The sequence below is a fragment of the Erythranthe guttata genome, chromosome 5, assembly GCF_056151865.1.
Source record: "Erythranthe guttata isolate IM_541 chromosome 5, IM_541, whole genome shotgun sequence".
Classification (NCBI taxonomy): Eukaryota; Viridiplantae; Streptophyta; class Magnoliopsida; order Lamiales; family Phrymaceae; genus Erythranthe; species Erythranthe guttata.
Window position 1 is genome coordinate 5,061,916 of NC_142537.1, and position 18,534 is coordinate 5,080,449.

General features: G+C 33.3%; 2 protein-coding genes across 7 annotated transcripts; one reads left to right on the forward strand and one right to left on the reverse strand.

Moving 5' to 3' along the window:
* Positions 1 to 11,433: 11,433 nt before the first annotated feature.
* LOC105962416 (F-box/LRR-repeat protein At3g26922-like) lies at positions 11,434 to 13,738 on the forward strand. The gene is made up of 4 exons (XM_088818708.1): positions 11,434 to 11,604; positions 12,094 to 13,029; positions 13,124 to 13,285; positions 13,359 to 13,738. Exons 1-4 carry the CDS (start codon positions 11,566 to 11,568, stop codon positions 13,668 to 13,670), a joined length of 1,449 nt encoding a protein of 482 aa, XP_088674834.1. The 5' UTR covers positions 11,434 to 11,565; the 3' UTR covers positions 13,671 to 13,738.
* LOC105962414 (putative methyltransferase PMT17) lies at positions 13,666 to 17,754 on the reverse strand. 6 transcript variants are annotated; one of them, XM_088818703.1, is made up of 8 exons: positions 17,585 to 17,754; positions 17,132 to 17,213; positions 16,914 to 17,039; positions 16,142 to 16,834; positions 15,554 to 15,764; positions 15,170 to 15,467; positions 14,368 to 14,835; positions 13,666 to 14,280 (listed from the first exon to the last, which is right to left on the reverse strand). In XM_088818703.1, exons 4-8 carry the CDS (start codon positions 16,817 to 16,819, stop codon positions 14,055 to 14,057), a joined length of 1,881 nt encoding a protein of 626 aa, XP_088674829.1. In that variant the 5' UTR covers positions 16,820 to 16,834; positions 16,914 to 17,039; positions 17,132 to 17,213; positions 17,585 to 17,754; the 3' UTR covers positions 13,666 to 14,054. The 6 variants fall into 6 exon arrangements, with proteins under 6 accessions (XP_088674829.1, XP_088674832.1, XP_088674828.1 ...); XM_088818706.1 differs by having other exon boundaries at positions 17,169 to 17,213; positions 17,585 to 17,709; XM_088818702.1 differs by having other exon boundaries at positions 17,361 to 17,706.
* Positions 17,755 to 18,534: the final 780 nt, after the last annotated feature.

The following is an 18,534-nucleotide window of genomic DNA, read 5'->3' on the forward strand; positions in this document are numbered from 1 at the left end:
GAATTTGTAGATCTATAAAACAAGCTTGTTTACAAACTCCATTCTTGAGTAATCAAACATGGAAGAATTTCGAACCGTCGCATATGGCATCACGTTTCTTCGAGTTCTGCGTCACTGATATTAGGAAAATTTTTAGTGATTCGTGTATGAAAAATAACATAATTAATCAAAAAAACTATTAAATCTGCAACAAATCTAAGTGAAATCGATTGTCCATTTCAAACTTACCGTTGCATAAAGTTTTTGTTGGAGACTTCAATTTGTCCTTCGAAGTCGCTGAGAATGGTGAAAAAACATAAATTATGTTGTAAAACTACAGAAATTAGTTTAATAGAAGTGGAGGGGAGCCATAAATGTATAGGAAACTACATGTCTTCGATTTGCCAGTTTTCACCATTGTTGTCGACATTTATTTCTCTGCAATTCGCACAAATGTCAGTTTTTTTCTTTTTGTGAAAAAATGTAACAAACTAGGGTATTGTTAGAATCGGGAAAGGATCGTATATCTTTTGCAGATTGTTTTGCGATTTTCTTGGAAGAAATATAGCATACTAGCGGAAATTTGGGGAGATATTACATTGAATAAATGGTTGAAGATTTGTTGATTTGGGAGAAAACGGTGGGGGTCATTGCTATTAGAAAATATGAGGGGATTTGACCTATTTAAAATAATGATAGGTGGCTAGTCCTAATGTTTTTTGTAATGGGGTTATGCCTCATAAACCTTTTAAAAATTAAGATTTTTTTCTAAAAAGTTTCCAAACACTGATGGTGCTTCTAAGTAACACATCCGAACCATGATTCACACTTTTCTCTACAATTTTTTCAACAATCCTCACAATATCTCTACTCTAAAATTCAATTTCTATTGATTCAATCTTGCAATTTGTTTGAGATTCAAGACCAGCTCAAAGGACGATTTTGACTGGGTTTCGCGGAATTGGAACGAGCTTGCGACCTAGAGCCTTATTTCTTTATATTTCCGTCCAATTGGGGTTGGGTTTGTTCGATTTTGTCATGGGTTTGTTCAATTCGAGATGGGCTCATTGATTTGTGGTGATTGGTTCACATTTCAGCTTAGTTGGGGGTTTTTGTGCTATTTTCAGCATTGGTTGGGTTGTTTTTTTTTTTTTTTTTTTTTGCAACTTTCGGCATTAATTGTGGTTTGTTTGTGCAATTTTCAGCATTGTTGCGATGAATCTTGTATTTTCCAGCATATTTTTGGTGGTTTGTGCATTTTTCACCCATACTTTTTCATAAAAAAATATATTTTATGGTTGTATTGACTTTTGTGTGTTTTGGATTGTAATGGCTCCTAAAAAATGAGGAAGTAAGGATATTGCATGGAACCATTGTCCAGTCGTTGATCTTTAGAAACGAAACATTCTCGATGTAATTATTGTAATTAAGATTATTGGGGTGGCGTTCACGAATGAAACATCATTTTGCCGGAATACGTACTGAGTGTATCATTTGTGAGAAGGTTCCAGATGAAGTAAGGGAAATATTTGCTAAACTGTTAAATAGCAAAAAAATGAAGAATAAGGCAAATATTTTTTGGATGAAGAAATAGTCGAAGATGTCGGCAAAGAAAGAGGAGGGTTACATCCATTTTTCTCTAAAAATGTAGCTACTTTGAAACAAACAACGATGAATAGAGCACTGAAAGATAGAGAGTCAATGATTCGTGACATATTTAGATGCATATATGGTAATGATCTACCTTTCAACTTGGTGAGAAGCCCCTTATTTACTCAAATGTTGAAGTCGGTTGGGGAATATGGTAAATGTTTGAAGCTTCCTTCTTATCATGAGGTAAAAGTTTCTACCTTATGGATGAAGTTAAGCATGTCAAAAACTCCATGGAGAAATATAAAGATGAACGAAAAAGAAGAGGATGCACATTGTTGTGCGATGGTTGGACCGATGAAAAATTTCGTAGTCAATAGTCCAAGTGGGACGGTATTTTTGAAATCCATCGACACTAGTAATGGTTAAATAATGTTTGAGTTATTGTAAGATGATTCTAGAAATTGGGGTTGAAAATGTTGTTCAAGTTGTAACTGATGGTGCTTCTAATCTTGTGGGGAGAAGCTGGAAGAGAAGTACACGAGCTTAGGTTGGTCTCCTTGTACCGCCCATTGCCTTGACTTAGTGCTTGAAAATATTGAAAAAATTCCGATCTTCCATTCCACCATTACAAATTTCAAAAGGATCACCACTTGCAATGGGTGCTAGCATTATTCAGAGATTGTTCTCAAGGAAGGGAATTGGCAAGACCGGCTGTAACAAGGTTTGCCACTTCTTTTCTTACTTTAAGTTGCATCTTGAATCAAAAAAATGCTCTTAAGTTCATGTTCGTTTCAGATGAATGTACTTCAAGTTCTTATGCTCGTAAGAATGATGGTAAAAAAGTAGTGGACCTTGTTTCGTGTAATGCCAAATTTTGCAGTTCTATCAAATATTGTTTGCAATGTGAGGGTCCAATTGTTAAAATATTGAGGCTTGTAGATGGTTACTCAAAACCAGCAATGCCATATATTTATGAAGCGATGAATAGAGCCACATATCAAATATCTCACAACTTTAATAATGTGGAGTCGAGGTACAAGAAGATATGGAAAATATTTTATCTCCGTTGGAACCCGTAACTTCATAGACCACTTCATGTGGCAGCATATTATCTTAATCCTTAGTAAGTACTAAGTATTTATTTAATCTGTTGAATAATTTTTATTTGTTTTTAAATTTGAAATTCATTAATAATTTTTTTTGTTATTAATTTATTTTATATTTTTATTTGGTCACTATGTCGAGGGGTTCGAGCCAAATAACGACGTCATTTATGGTTTACATTGAACCATTGAGATGATGATTGCGGATGATACTAGGACAAGATTTTGATTGATTCACAACTTGAAAAATTCAAACGAGCACGCTGGCTAAGGAAATTAGGGATAAAAAACAACTTGGTATTTTTTGCTTATGGTTTTACTTTTAATAATTATAGTTTTTTAATTAAATATTACTATACACTTACTAAATATATTTAATGTGTTAATTATATTTTATGTCTATTTTTCTTTTAATATCTCTTTGGTGGGAAAGTTATGATGGAGAAGTAAAGGAGTTACAGAAGATTGCTATGAGAATTTGGAGTCTCACATGTAGTGCTACCGGATGTGAGAGGAATTGGAGTATATTTGAAAAAGTGGATACAAAAAGAAGATTGCTATCAGAATTTTGAGTATCACTTGTCTATGTTAAGTACAATCTCCAACTTGATGTGAGACAAAAAATTCTAGTAGAGAATGGAGAAGCTTATTACCTAATATGCTCATCGGATATTGAGTCTGATGAAGAGTGGATCATTGAAAAGGAGAACCCTTGCTTACCTGAAGATAGCTCATGGATGGATGTACACAAAAATTTTAGCTTTAATGAAGGAGCTCCAAGCTCAAAACGGAAAAGAGGTACATATATATATATATATTCTTTTTTTTTTGTTGTAAAATATAATACCATTCAATATATATATATAGTTTGAGATTGATAAGAGAAGAAAATAAAAAGGAAAAGGAAAAATTCGAGTTGAGGAAGTTGAAGAGATTGATGAAGATGAAGGCAATAGTTTGAAATTGGTGGATAAAGAAGATTTAAGTGATATTGATCTTTAAGATTGCGAGTGATGATTATTTTATAAATTAGGGATTTGAATTTGAACCTATGTTATTTGATGAACAATTATGTTTTTTGTCATATTTTATAATGTGATGTTGAAACTTGAATTTGGATTTCAGATATAATTTTTTAATGAGTGTTCAACGTTAAAATATTAAATTTTACATGTTTATAATATTTGTATTATGTAGGTATATACATTTTACCATTTTAGTAGTTGGTTAAATATCTTACGATACGATACGATAAGCGATACCGATATGCCTAATTGGGCCAACTCAATAGGCCTACAATTTCTTTAATTACTGGGCCGTGAGCCTTATATTGAAAACCACTATTATCGAGGCTCAATCACCTTCAAATTAGGTTTTGGTCCGACAATCTCAACTAATTAAACTTCTGCCCAATCAATGAGGTATAAATAAAGGTCTGAACTCATTCCATAAAGTACGTCCTATTATCTGAGCAATACTACAATATAGGGGTGGTTTTGGTACGGTTACCGAATATTTTGATCAATACCGTGTACCTAACTAATTATATGGTATTGAAAAATTCGATATTGTTACCGAACCGACAAGTGTGATATACCGTTATTTGGTATACCGTTACTTTCGATACGGTATATAGGTACATGGTACTCTACCGTTAATTTAATTTGTTATACTTTGAAGACGATCTTTATAAAAACAAAACACTTTAAACAAGAACATTGGCTATTTATATGATCTTATTCAATTTTTCAAAACTCCTTCAATATTTATCAAACTTTAACTTTCATTGATTTAGTCACACCTTGCAAAATAAGATTACTAGAGTCGTGATTTTTTTTTCAATCACAATTTGCACCCTACTATTTCAGTGAAAACCAAATGGGATGTACGCCTTGTTTGTTGCATAATATTTTTTTAAGAACTGCATTTTAACTTTTTTAAGTTTTGACATATTTATTTTATGTAGTAATTTTAATTTTAGTTAATTATTAACCAATATAAAATAAATATATATTAATTAAATTATAAAATTCAAATTTGCGGTACCATGGTAGTGAAAATACAATATCGCTACCGTACCGTATAATAGTGGTACGGTACCAATATCATACCAAATGTAATGGTTACCGAAGTTTCGGAAATTTTTCGGTATTGTTTGGTAGGTATACCGTGGTATTCAGCAGGCGGTAATTATTTTCCAGCCCTACAACAACATGTATTCTCTGGACTATTTCTACTATCCGCACGTCAGACTTGAGCGTCAGAGGAGTTTCCGCCGGATCAACCCCCGGCTTAGTTTACGTGTTCTATGATCGCAGGTATCTCAAGGTTATCAAGCTCGTGAGTCAGTGATCCACTCTGCTCTTCCACCTCATCCTACTTCGACCCTTTAAGGTAATCTAATTCTAGCATCATCAGATACGATAAGAGATGTGGAGCAAAACAATAAGAGATATATTTACGATCCGATAACCATGGTTCAGGTAACGAGTTTATCTGCTATTTTTTTCTTATTATATGATCTCAAATAAAAAGGTGGGTTAGAGGTATTTTTAAAAATAGCTTAGTATTTTCTCTACAACAACTTATTTTTTTAAAACAAATTAGGGCAAATGACAAATAGGCCCATGAAAAGAGCACTTAATTAAAAAATGAGACATCCAACTTTTTTGTCTTGCAAGTAACTCCACCTCATTCAAACTTATTTGCAAATAAGGAAAACACTTTTATATATACCAAAATTACCCTCACTACTTGAAACGGTAAACTTCAATTTCATGATATCATTACACCACAATTTAGAAATTCACACATTAACCAATTTTGACCCCTTATTCCAATTTTGACCGCCACCGCCGGAAACGGACGTTAATCGCCGGTCTTTGGCGTTGACTTTTTCTTTTTCTTTTTCTTTTTCAATGACTTTTGTTTTCCGGCAGGTCAACCACCGGTCTCCGGCGTTGACTTTTTTTTTTTTGAAAAATTATGTTAATTAACATTACTGTCGGAGACAGTAATTTAACTGTGTGTGAGACTATAATATTACTGTCTAAGTCAGTAATTTTACTGTATTAATTCATTTTATCGTCTTGGCCTGCAATTTTGCTGTCTTCGACTGTAATATTACTCTCTCATGCAATAATATTACTGTTTGGGGCAGTAATATTATTAATATTGTTTGGAAAAGTAATATTCGTAATATTACAGTTCGGGACAGTAAACAATAATATTATTAATATTACTCTTTTGGATTCAATATTATTATCCTAGACAATAAATACGTTGTTAACACACTAATTTAGAGAGAGAAAAAAGTTTCAAAAAGAAAAAGTCAAGAGACCGGAGCTGGAAAATTTCAAAAAAAAAACGAAAAGAAAAAAATTCAACCCTAGTATCTGGCAGGCAAAACAAATTCAAAAAAAATTATTTTCTGAAAAAAAATATATTTTTTCAAAAAATTATGAAAATGGGTTTAATAATATATTTGTTCAAATGCGGGGTTAATGTGCAATATTGATGAGGTTAGAGTGTAATGAATTGGTAAAAATAATATTATGGAGGGCATTTTAGACAAAAGACATGGTGATGAATTTATTTGCGAGACTGTTTTTTGTCTGGACCTATGTGCATTTAAATTCATTATCATGGGCCTATTTGTCATATGACCAAAAAAATAAGATTTTTTATAAAAAAAAGTTTCCAAACACTTTGAAAAGCTTATAAGCTCTTAAACATGTTGTAAACTATTTTTAACATCTCAATATCTAATGTTTGATCCAAAAAAACTATCTAATGTTTTATCTAGGTTGTATAAATTAATAACTATTAACTTATCAATTACTAGATTTTTCGTCCGTGCGATGCACGGGATTGAAGTAAAATTAATACAAAGTAAAGTTCAATTTAAACGACAAAAATTGAAGTTTCAATTCATTTTGATATTTTAATATATATATATATATATATATATATATATATATATATATATATATATATATATATATATATATATATATATATATATGTATATATATTTATTGTTGATAATCCCCCACCCATAAACTTTTTTTGCGATATTTATTAATTTAACTTTATATTTTTGATGTAATATAGTTGTATATTTGTCTTATTTCAGTTAATGTTGAAGCTTGATGAATCTTCTTCTTTATACCTATAACATACCTCAGTAAATTTACTGTAAATCAATGATGCCATTAAATCTCAAGAGTTTATCAGGAGCAACCTTACTTTTATTAATAAGATAAAAACCAAATATTTTTCTAAACAATTAAATAATTTTTCCATCAAATTAATATTAAGTAAAAATGACAATTTTGGCGGGAAAAGATACGTAATTTTTTTGCGAAAGAATTATGAATACTTAACGGATTTATTAAACTTGATTATATTAAATATAGTAAAACAATAAACTAATTAATTAAATAAATGACAATTATAATTTATAACTATCAAATGAGCAGGAAAAATTTCAATTGTGTAGCAGGAACAATCTCACCTTTATTAATAAGAGAACAACTTTACTTTTATTAATAAGATAAGATAAGAACCAAATATTTTTGTAACCAATTAAATAATTTTTCCATCAAACTAACATTGAGTAAAAATAACAATTTTGGCGGGAAAAGATACGTAAGTTTTTTGCGAAAAATTCTGGATACTTGACGGATTTATTAAACTTGATTATATTAAATAAAGTAAAACAAAAAACTAATTAATTAAATAAATGACAATTATAATTTATAACTATCCAATGAGCGGAAAAAAATTCATAGTGTTTACCAGGAACAACCTTACATTTATTAATAAGAGAACAACTTTACTTTTCTTAATAAGATAAGATAAGAACCAAATATTTTTTTAAACAATTAAATAATTTTCCCATCAAATTAATATTAAGTAAAACTACAATTTTAGACGGAAAAGATTACTTTTATTAGATAAGGTCAAATGTTTATACAAACAACTAAATAATTTTTCCATCAAATTAATATTAAGTAAAATGATAATTTTAGTGAGAAAAATACGTAGATTTGGGGCCATAAAGTAGATACTAAACGGATTTATTAAACTTGGTTATAATAAATATAATAAAACAATAAAATTAATTAATTAAATAAATAAAAATTTATAATTTATAACTATCAAATGAGCAGAAAAAATTTTATAGAGTTTAGCAGGAGGAACTTTACTTTTATTAATAAGATGGGGTCAAAAAATCTGGATACTTAGTGGATTTATTAACCTTGATTATATTAAATAAAATAAAATAATATAAATAAATAATTAAATAAATAAATGAAAATTATAACTATCAAATGAGCGGGAAAAAATTTCTAGGGTTTAGGAAGAGCAACCTTACTTTTATTAATAAAATTTAATAATTCATTAAATTCATAAGAGTTTGTGAACTTTGGAAATAATATATTTTTCAGTATCTCACATAAGTGCATATACACGACGTGTCACGTATATGACTTTGGAAATCGCACGGAATAGATTGGAAAGGACTTTTTCGGAAACTTTTCAAAAAAATTGGAAGTAAAAAATGAGTTCCAGTTTTCGTTCCGAAAAATCGTAATGCAAAAATTCATTTCAATTTCGGCATACTTCGGAACCGGCGGAATTTCGAAAATTTCGAAAATTACATTAGTTTGTAATCTATTGTTCTAAATTCAGATATAATGACTACTTTCACAATATTTTTCTATCTTTTTTATATTTTGCAGGAAAATGCAAGAAAACTCAAAAGAGTTCGACAAAACGCAATAAATAAAAACAAATGTCGGAGCAACAAATTGAAACATAGATTTTCTTATAAGGAAAAATGCAACTTATGATTTTTTTTTATACTAACTAATATTTTTTAAGGTTTTAATTTACTTGACCCTTCGGTATTTATATTTTGGGATTATTTTGTAGACCCCCATCATTTCTAGAACTAACTTTCAAGTGGATTACACTCTAGGGGAAACCCCCCCTTCATTTCGAAAATATTTTGACATACCCCCCTCGGCCACCCTAAAGTCCCTATAATACCCATTTAAAATCAGGTTTAAACCCTAGAGCCACTCACAATCGTCTCTCTCTTCCTCTACCAGATTCAAATCCCGCATCCATATATCTCCAATCGGCGAAATTGCTTCCCGGAGTCATAACTCTCTCTCCGGTTGTCGGAATTCGATGGTTTAACTACCGTTGGATTCCTCTCGTCGAGCTCTTTCTTCTGGTGGTGATTTCATTCAGTTTGGAGCGCTGATCTGTTTCTGCAATTTTTTTTTCATTCGACGATGGTGGTCTTGCCGGAGGTGTATTTTGTGTTCCACCAGTTGAAATTTGACGGGCTTGCCACCGTTGGACTCATCTCGTCGAGATCTATATTTTGATGGTAATTTCGTTTATTTTTATATTTTCAGATTTTTTTCTATAATTTTTTGCATTTGTGGGCGCGCGGAACCGTGGGTGGTTATTAGCGGCGGCTAGGGTTTTGGTAGGAGGCGAGGGGATGGAGGAGTCATTGTCTGTTTGATTTAAAATCTGTAGCATTTCCCAGCAATATCCTCTCTCTCTATCTCTCGATCTCTTAGTGTTTGTTAATTTTTGAGTATTTTGATGTTTCTTCATATTTTGTTGATTTGCACTAAAGTAATTTTTTTTTTTTTTTTTGATTTTCCAATTGCAGCTTTATGAAAGCCATTGATCCTCTCCTTGAAAGTGTCAAAAATTTGGTTAAAGTTACATCTGCTTCAAGTTACAGTGTTCAGCAAACTGTATACATTACTATACATTATTATACATTACTATACATATTAGGGGTGGTTTCGGTACGGTTACCGAACATTTTGTTCAATACCGTGTACCTACCGTATCTTTCGGTATTGAAAAATTCTATACCGTTACCGTACCAACAATTGCGGTATACCGTTATTCGGTATACCGTTAGTTTCGGTACGGTATGATTGGTACGTGGTAATCTACCGTACGTCATTTTGTTGATGAACTCGGATGATACAATAATTAAGATGAATACTAATTAAATGCATAAATACAACAAATTAAGCAAATGAATATGGTAATCAAACAATTTACATGAATATACATTATACGACCGTAATAGCGTATGTTGCTTCAATTAACTAATGATTACTAAGATATGTATAGAAAAATTGTAGAAACTAATGAGCAAAAAGTTTCATGGTTTAAGTAAGATAAATAAAAAAAAATTATGTTGTAATAATGCAAATGAAACAAAAGGGTGAGAAATTAGGGGGGAAAGAAAGGGAGAAGAAAATTATGGCAAAAAATATTCCACCAATAAGAGATTAGTTGGACTTTAAAACTAAAGAAGTACGTGAAATAAACAACTTTAACGAGAACCAAATTAAATATTGAGTTTGCATAAATATATGAAAATAATAAAAAAATAGAATTATGTATATATAATATATATAGGATGTATCATATCTTTATTCTTGTTTTTTATTTTTATTTTATAATATTTGTTGACTATATTTTTTATATTTACAATATAAAGGGTAAAATATATTAACTAATTTTTAAAATACAAAGTTACGGTACGGTACGGTATTACCATGGTATTGAAGATACAATACCGCTACCGTACCGTAAGATAATGGTACGGTACCGATACCGTACCAAATGTAGTGGTAACCGATAGTTCGGTATTTATTCGGTAATTGTTGGTAGGTATACCGTGGTAATCGGTATTTGGTAATTTTTGCCCAGCCCTAATACATATAGTAACATGTAGTTACATATGCATATATTTGTGTATTTTCAATTTGTACTTTTTTTGTTCTGAGCTGATTTATAATAAAAATATTGAAATTTGTAAATTTTTGTTGGAGTTTATGAATTTCTTTTGTATAAGCCAGTATTCGTGTGTGTATACAATTGATCGACTAAAAATATGGGGTAAAAAACGAACATAACTACGAATTACTATAGGTACTATAGTTACATGTAGTTATTTTCAGTACAGTAAATATATTGTTTTGAAAATTAAAAAAAAAAATTAATAAATAAAAAATAATATATATATATATATATATATATATATATATATATATAAATTTAACAAACAGGTTTATTATTAAAATAATAATAATAATAATAATAATAATAATAATAATAATAATAATAATAATAATAATAATAATAATAAATAAATAAATCAGTGAAAATGATAAATGCAGGACCAGAAATGCTGAATACAGTTTAGCCGAAAATTGCATATAAGGGTAGTATTGTACTTTTGCTTCTCCAAAGGTATGTCAAAAGATGATTTGGGCTTGGGTTTATCCCCAATTTATTTAGTGGCCAATGGTATGTAAAATAACCCCTTTTATTTTTCATATATCATTTTTCATATAACATGTAATGTAAGTAATATTATGGAATTACAAAATATATCATAAAATTATACTATATGTTTTGAAAAACCATAGAAATATTTGGAATTAAAATCGGATCGAAAATCGAAATTTCCGATAATTTTATATATAATTCCAATTCCGTTCCAAATAAATTCGAAAAATCAGAACTTCGGTAATTGGAATGAAAAAACACAGTTCCAAATTCAAATATTTTCAGATCAAATTTGGCGAAATTCAGAAATTTCATTCTAATTTCCACCCTGCTATGTGAATTTAAGCATGGAAAATAAGTGTCTTCCTCTACAAGAAAGAAATCTACAGGAGTCTCTTAAAACATGGAAACAGAATTTCATGTGTTTTTTCGGAAACAGAGTCCTAATCGGAGTCCAACAGTTATGATTCACTGATTAAATAATTATTATGACTCACTGATTAAATAATTCAATAATTTTAATCATCCAAAGATCGAATCACTGATGGCAGAGAAGCGAGTCGCCAAGTTTCAAACCAAGAAGGTGAGTTCTCTCAACAAACCAAATAAAATTATTTATTCCTTCATTGCTAGGTATTATTCTTTTCTTCGATCTGAACCAACCGATTGTGTGTTTCTTTTTTGGGGAATTATCAGAATTATTTATCCGTTTCTTCAATCTGGATATACACACACCTGCCAGGGCGTGGGTATGCTACACCTGGTTATTTACACCGGGTGAATCTGATTGAATAAGTATCTTGTAAGCACAGAAACACATGAATGAGTGGGTGACTATATGTACATCTACAGATCAAATCCAACCAATATAAATAACCAGGTGTACCATCTAATTTTCACATGCACGTGTATGTGCTTGTGTTACGCCGTTTCTTCATGGCTTCTCAAAATTGGACCGTAAATAGTTTGTGTGCAGATCTATGGTGTGAAATTATATGGTGTATTTCACCAGGTGTAGAATCACAAAAGCCCCGGAGTGTTATAACTTTCTTTTTTTTTTCTTTCCCTATAGTGTGCCAAGATAGTTTACGGTGATGATGATCGGATAACTCATTTGCCCGACGACATTCTCGTCGATATACTATCTTTACTATCGCTCAAGGAAGCTGTATGCACTAGTGTTCTCTCATCTCGCTGGCATAACTTGTGGAAACATATTTACCGTCTAAACTTTGATCCACACTCTTCTTTACAAAAACGGACTCAACAAGGATTCGAATCATGCAAAGAGAAGAGGGAAAAGTACGTGAAATGGGTGAATTGTGTCCTCAGAAAACACAAAGCAGCCATCTTGAAAGATTTCATAATCCGTCTGAGGTTGAGCAAAACATTCCAGAAGGACGTTAACCGATGGATTAACTTTGCAATTGTGAGGCACGTGCAGAGGTTAGAGTTGGATCTTACCACAGGCGACTCGAGCCTAATTAATTGTTCTTTACCCCAAGAGTTGCTCACTCGAAATACTAGTTCCGAAATTGACCTCAAGTTCAAGTCTCTCAGAGTATTGTCTTTGAAATCTGTTGATGTGACAGAGGAGGATATTAAGTTTTTCCAAAGTAAATGTCCGATGCTCGAAGAATTGGTTGTTGATCGCTCGTTGGAATTATTAAACGTTGAAGCTTGTGGTGGTCCGTCCCTTGTCTTAAAACACTTGGAGTTAACCCGCTGCTACAATTTGAAATCGATTAAGGTTTCCGCCCCAAACCTCACCTTACTTTCTATTCACGGCAGCCATAGTTGTTTGAAATCGGTTAAGATTTCCGCCCCGAATCTCACCTCACTTACTGTTCAAAAAGTAGAAAGTCTCTTCCTTGAGAACGTCCCAAGGCTTGTTGAGGTGTCTATTTGTCGGGTATATAGTGATGTTTCTGCCAAAGACGTATTTTCTGCTTTTGCTTGCTGCGATTTCCAATTGGAGATTCTTACACTGGAGATGAAACCGTTTGAGGTTAGACGATAGAATTATATTGTGTTTTATTTTCTTTTATTTAGAATTAGAGATGCCGTAGCGCTTATTAATATTTACTTGGTTGATTTCACAGGAAACATTTCTCTCCACAATTCTTCAACTCCCTAAACTGAAGAAGTTGGTGGTATTCGTAATAGGCGATGAAAGTTTTATTTTTCGAAAAAGTTATGCAAGTGATACGGGACTGACAAATTTGATGAAGACGGCTCCCAACTTACAAGAATTCGTTTTAAATGTATGTTTCTACTTGATTTTTGTGAATAATTTTGCAAGAAAAAATCTCACACTCGTATTTTCTTTTTTCTCAGATGCAGTACTCGGATGCTTTGAAGTTTACTTTTATAAGATACGATAAAATGAAAAGATTTTCTCACCGGCTTCTTAAAGTTCGAAGCTTTTTTCACAAGCACCTAAAAGTGTTCAAGTTTTGTGGCTATTGTGGTGTCCCGGATCACGTTGAAGTACTCAAGTACATGATTGAGAAATGTGTCGCGCTTGAGAAAGTAATCATCGAGGCACGTTACGATAAATTATATAGCACTGAGGAATCTACTAAGGAACAAGTTGTGAAACGCCTTAAAGAACAAGTACCTCAGCAAATTGAATTGGTTATTCTTTAACTTCACCTTTGATTTGTTGCCTTTATTTTCATTATTAAAAAGCAATTATTCATTCTATTTGCATAAAATACTAAGCTTGCCACGATTTATTTGTTCCGTCGCATATCTTGCGCAAAGCCATAGATTTCGTTGCAATGGCCTTATTTTCGTCGCCGGTCTTGCATTTCGGCCTAGTTCACGACTGCATTTTTTTGAAAAAATTGTATTAAATCGAGCGAAGCGCTTTTAATATGAATGTTGCTAACCAAATTATTCTAGAAACATGACAAAAAATTCATTCTACCAGCAAACTAATTGTCTAAAAAAACAATAAAACAAAAAACAAAAAATCCCCCAAGACAAAGAAATCTAAGGTGAATTATTGAAGACTCAAAAATTTCAGTGCTATCCTTGAGGGTTGGATTCAGCAGTCCAGTAAGTCTTTGTGGCCAAAAGAATTTTCTCGACATTAAACGGTCCGCTTTCGTGGTCAACTATCTTACTCTCCCATCTCATTCCATCTGTTATACTCTTTATCTTCACCAACACTTCGACAACATCTCTAAATATCACCGTCCCTTCTGGCCGTAGGATTCTATCCATCTCGAGTAGAATGTATGTAATATCGCACCTTCATCAAACAACATTCATCTTCAACCGCACGAAACTTTTTACGGAAAAAAGAAAAAAAGAAAAAAAAGTGAGTTTACAGTTATACCTGTCCTGATAAATGCTAAATACACCGCCCGCATGGATGAGATCGTAAGTCCTCGGATAAGTCGAGAACGCCTCGCACCAATCTTGGTACGCCCCGATGAAACCCCGTTCGTAAATCACGCCCAGCGTGTCGGGATCCGAATTCGCGGGGACCACGTTCATAACCCAAACTGGGTACTTTGAGAGCGCTGCGGCGAATCCTCCTAAGTTGGCGTTCATGTCCATCACGTTCCGTATTAGCCCCCTCGATAACTGACTGACGAGGTTCTTGTAATACGATATCCGCTCCTTCCACATCGCGTTGTCCTCTAGGAATTTCTTGGCAGTAATTCCTTGGATTGAGCCGCTCGTGATTCTTGGCGGGACTGTGAAAGCCCGTTCGGGCCATTTCTTCAACGCACCTCCCGCAACCTCGTTCGGATTGCTGACCTCCGGTAGTGGGGTTATACAAGCTTCCATGTCTTTGTACCTTGTGTGTATATATTGTATATGTGTTAGAATATAATTAGGAATTTATTATATTAAATAGTTATTGTCTAATACTCCCTCCGTTTCTAAATAAGTGTCTCTTTTCAATTTTCACAAAGATTAAGAAACTCAATAAATGTATCTTGATTTTAGGAAAAATACATAAAAATTACTAAAACAACCTTTATCATTAATTATTTATAAGAGATAATTAATGCTTAGAGTTGAGTTAATAAGGTTAAAACAGGAAAAATGCAGTATTGGAAATGTAAAGTGACAGATAAAATGGAACTAAAAAGAGACAGTTATTGTGGAAGAGAGGGAGTATGAAATACCAAGCTGCATCGGCGCTATCCGATTTGCACATGTGCGGTTTCTCTTGGTTGGATTTTCTCTCGAGGCATTCCATGTGGTTTATGGGCTTCTGCCAAATGGCGAGATCGCCCTTTTCGACGACTTTTTTCCAGCAGAGGCGATTAGCTACTTCCTCGATCGAGTCTTGCTCTTGCTTCAAGTCTTCTTCGGTTCTCTCCCACCCTCTCCAGTACGTCTTCCATCGGATCGGAGGGCCCGAGAGTATCCAGTACCCGCCGGGCCTAAGAATCCTATCCACTTCGATCAGATAAAGCCCGTCTGCAACAAAATTCAAAAAATGGAATGTGTTGACCGACTTATATAGAACACAACATAATTACTATGATTCGTGATAATCATATTACCGAAACTGAACCAAGGGATCAAGCAACGAGAACAGTGGGCCATATCGAAAGCCCGAGCGGGATACGGTAGCCTCATCGAGCCTAAGAGGCCGATCATTGCAGGAACACCACGTTCGAGTGCGAACCACACCTGCGCTTCGTGCGTATCTCTCGGAGCAAAAGACATTGCCATAATATCCCTCTTCAGTAGGTAAGCACCCCAACTAGCTACCTAAAAAAAAGGAAAAAAGAAAAAACACGATAAGATGTAATGAATCAAAATGCATTCTCTTCTATAAAGACAACGAAAATTTCACGGGTTTATTGCTTTCAACACCCCGTGTTTACTCTAATTGTCAAAAAAACACCCCCGTGTTATAAAATATTAGCAAAATCCAAACTATGACAGTTTTATCAGTAAACTACCCCCTAAAAACCATCATTTATGGGATCGTGCGCTAAAAAAATTGCATCACGGGATTTCTTTTTTTTTTTGGCTAATATTTATAACACGAGGAGTTTTTCAGCAATTCGATATAACACGGGAATACTGAATGCAACAAACTCAAAATTTCAACAACGGCGAAAAAAAAAAGGTAATTTCCTTACCCCACATCCCGTGTCGACGGCCGTTCGAACGGTCCCGTCGGTAATAGGTATAAGGGCGTTAATGTCATCAATATAAGCGTCGGCCCCACGCGGAAACATGGTACCACCACCGGGGAATCTAAATCGATCCCCTTCGACTTGGATCCAATTCTGAACGGCCTTCTCAATACTAAGCTCCTTGTGCGGAATATTCGCGTACCACGCGTAATCCCTACTCTGAGGCCATTTGAAGGGGCTCTTATAGTTCGGCGGCGCGGGGACAAGGCACCGTAGAAGTTCTTCCTTACTAGGGCAATGCCTCTCCCTATACTTCAACATGTCCCGGGGGAATTTGCGGCCGCGCAGATTGTCCTGGCACGGCGTGTACTCGCTGTACGCCATGTCGCACGGCGGGAACTTCTCGATTTCCTCGGAGCTGTTGACGGATAGTTGGTGGTGGCTCTCGAAGTCGAGCGGATCGGAGATTCCGGTGGAGGATGGGAGTTCGGAGTTTCGATTTGAAGTTTCGTCACATCCAACTCTCGAGAGCTCTGATTGGCCGGAGGGGAGAGAGGCTCTCCCTTGCCATGCGCCGAATACGTAGAAGATTACGCAGAGGCCGCTCACGCCTAGGATGTACGTGAGGCGCTTGCGCCTCATGTTTAGTTGATGCGGCTTCGGAGATCCGTCTTTCGCCATTATTTTTTTTAGAATCTGGAATGTATAAATCAAATACAATTTGAGTTTAATCAAGATCATTTAAAATTAACACTCTAACTGAAAAAACAACTACCTTAGAAAAAAAGGGAAAATGCACAGGCTTCTCTCCTTATTATCTCTCTACCTACGCCTTGAATCACGGAGTTTTATCGAAGAATGGACTTTACGGCATTCAATCACGACGAAAATAACACCCCATCTGCAAAATCAGAAAATCAACTATGTAATAAATATTCCCAAGCACATCAAATAAAATGGACAAAAGAACAAAGGGTAAGCAAAATTTATTACCACTAATACAAGTGTAAATAAGACAACTTTTGCTTACACGCATTCTTGATAAGCACGTGTTATTTATAGCTTTTTCCTTTTCCTGCGAAAAAACACCAAAACACAACCAATTCACTATCAGAAGCAAATGGGGTGCTTAAAAATTGAATCTTTTCTCCTTTTTATTTTTTATATTTCTGTTACAAATAACACACATAAAAACGTGCGGTGAGTGTGTGTATATATATACCTTCAAGAAATATACATACATACATACAAAGTAATAATCAAAAGGGGTTAGTCATGGCTGAAGGCCAACTGTATCCATCTGAAGTAGAACAGAGCAAAAGTAGAGATCAAAGAGAAGAAGCCCTTAAATAGGGAAGAAGAAATTAAACACTTGATTATTGATTATTGATAATTAATTAGTGATTAATATTATTTAGTGAGAGTGAGAGAGAGAGAAGAAAAAACCTTAAAAAAGAGTAAGAAGAAGAAATCAACATCTGGGGACAATTCATAGCTCCAAGTTTCCGACACAAGGGCATCAATTATCTCCCAACCTTTGCTCTTTTCCTAGGATTAAACTACTCACCATTAATTCCGGGGTCTCGTGGCATCATAATATATTTTTATTTTGCCAAATCTCATAATTGACCCCTCATCTTTATATTTTGTTCCATTTTAGGCCCTCATGTCTCAATTATCTCATTTTCATCCTTCATTTCTATAACCCATTTCACTATGATCCCTCGGTGTATAAACTTGTTAAATTTAAGTCTTTTTAAGAATCTTTTTAGAATTATTTTTGATAAATCATGATTTTTTCAATAAATAATAAAATTTATAATTTGAAAATTATATTTGCAACCAAGAAAATATAACTTGTAAAAATATAACTAAAAAATAATATTTTTACGAAATATTGATTTATATTATTATAAAACGAATCATTTATTTTTGTGGATAAATGATTCGAACTTAGAAACGTATTTAAATTATTATAAATAGTCATCTATATATATTCTCTATCAAATATTTAGCGATAATTACAATTTACATCCCTATACTTTAAAATTATAACGATTTTTCGTCCTCAAATTTTGGCACCCACGAAATTAGTCCCCAAACTCACCATTTTTTAACATTTTGTGTTATGTCGTTAAGTTTACATATTAAGTTGGACGGAATTGTCACGTTGGCGCACGTGATGTCTATTTGGCAGTCAAGGTCTAGTTGGAACACACCAACAATCCACCTCACACTCTTCCCTAACTTATCTAACTCAAATTCCCAATTTTTTTGTTCACTCTCTCTATCCCGTAGACCCAGTTTACATTCAATCTCTCAATCCTGTAAGCCCTAGCAAACATATTCCAAAATTTGCCACATTTCTCTCTCAATCCGTAAACCTTAGTTCGTAA

What these genes read in the sequence shown, in the direction of transcription:
- LOC105962416 (XM_088818708.1), top strand. Translation starts at nt 11,566, where the DNA reads ATGGCAGAGAAGCGAGTCGCCAAGTTTCAAACCAAGAAG. An exon ending in TGGAGATGAAACCGTTTGAG is followed by an intron (nt 13,030 to 13,123) that starts GTTAGACGATAG and finishes TTGATTTCACAG; the next exon opens with GAAACATTTCTCTCCACAAT. An exon ending in TACAAGAATTCGTTTTAAAT is followed by an intron (nt 13,286 to 13,358) that starts GTATGTTTCTAC and finishes CTTTTTTCTCAG; the next exon opens with ATGCAGTACTCGGATGCTTT.
- LOC105962414 (XM_088818703.1), bottom strand. Translation starts at nt 16,819, where the DNA reads ATGGCGAAAGACGGATCTCCGAAGCCGCATCAACTAAACATGAGGCGC. An exon ending in CCGTCGACACGGGATGTGGG is followed by an intron (nt 15,765 to 16,141) that starts GTAAGGAAATTA and finishes CCTTTTTTTTAG; the next exon opens with GTAGCTAGTTGGGGTGCTTA. An exon ending in TTTAGCATTTATCAGGACAG is followed by an intron (nt 14,281 to 14,367) that starts GTATAACTGTAA and finishes TGTTTGATGAAG; the next exon opens with GTGCGATATTACATACATTC.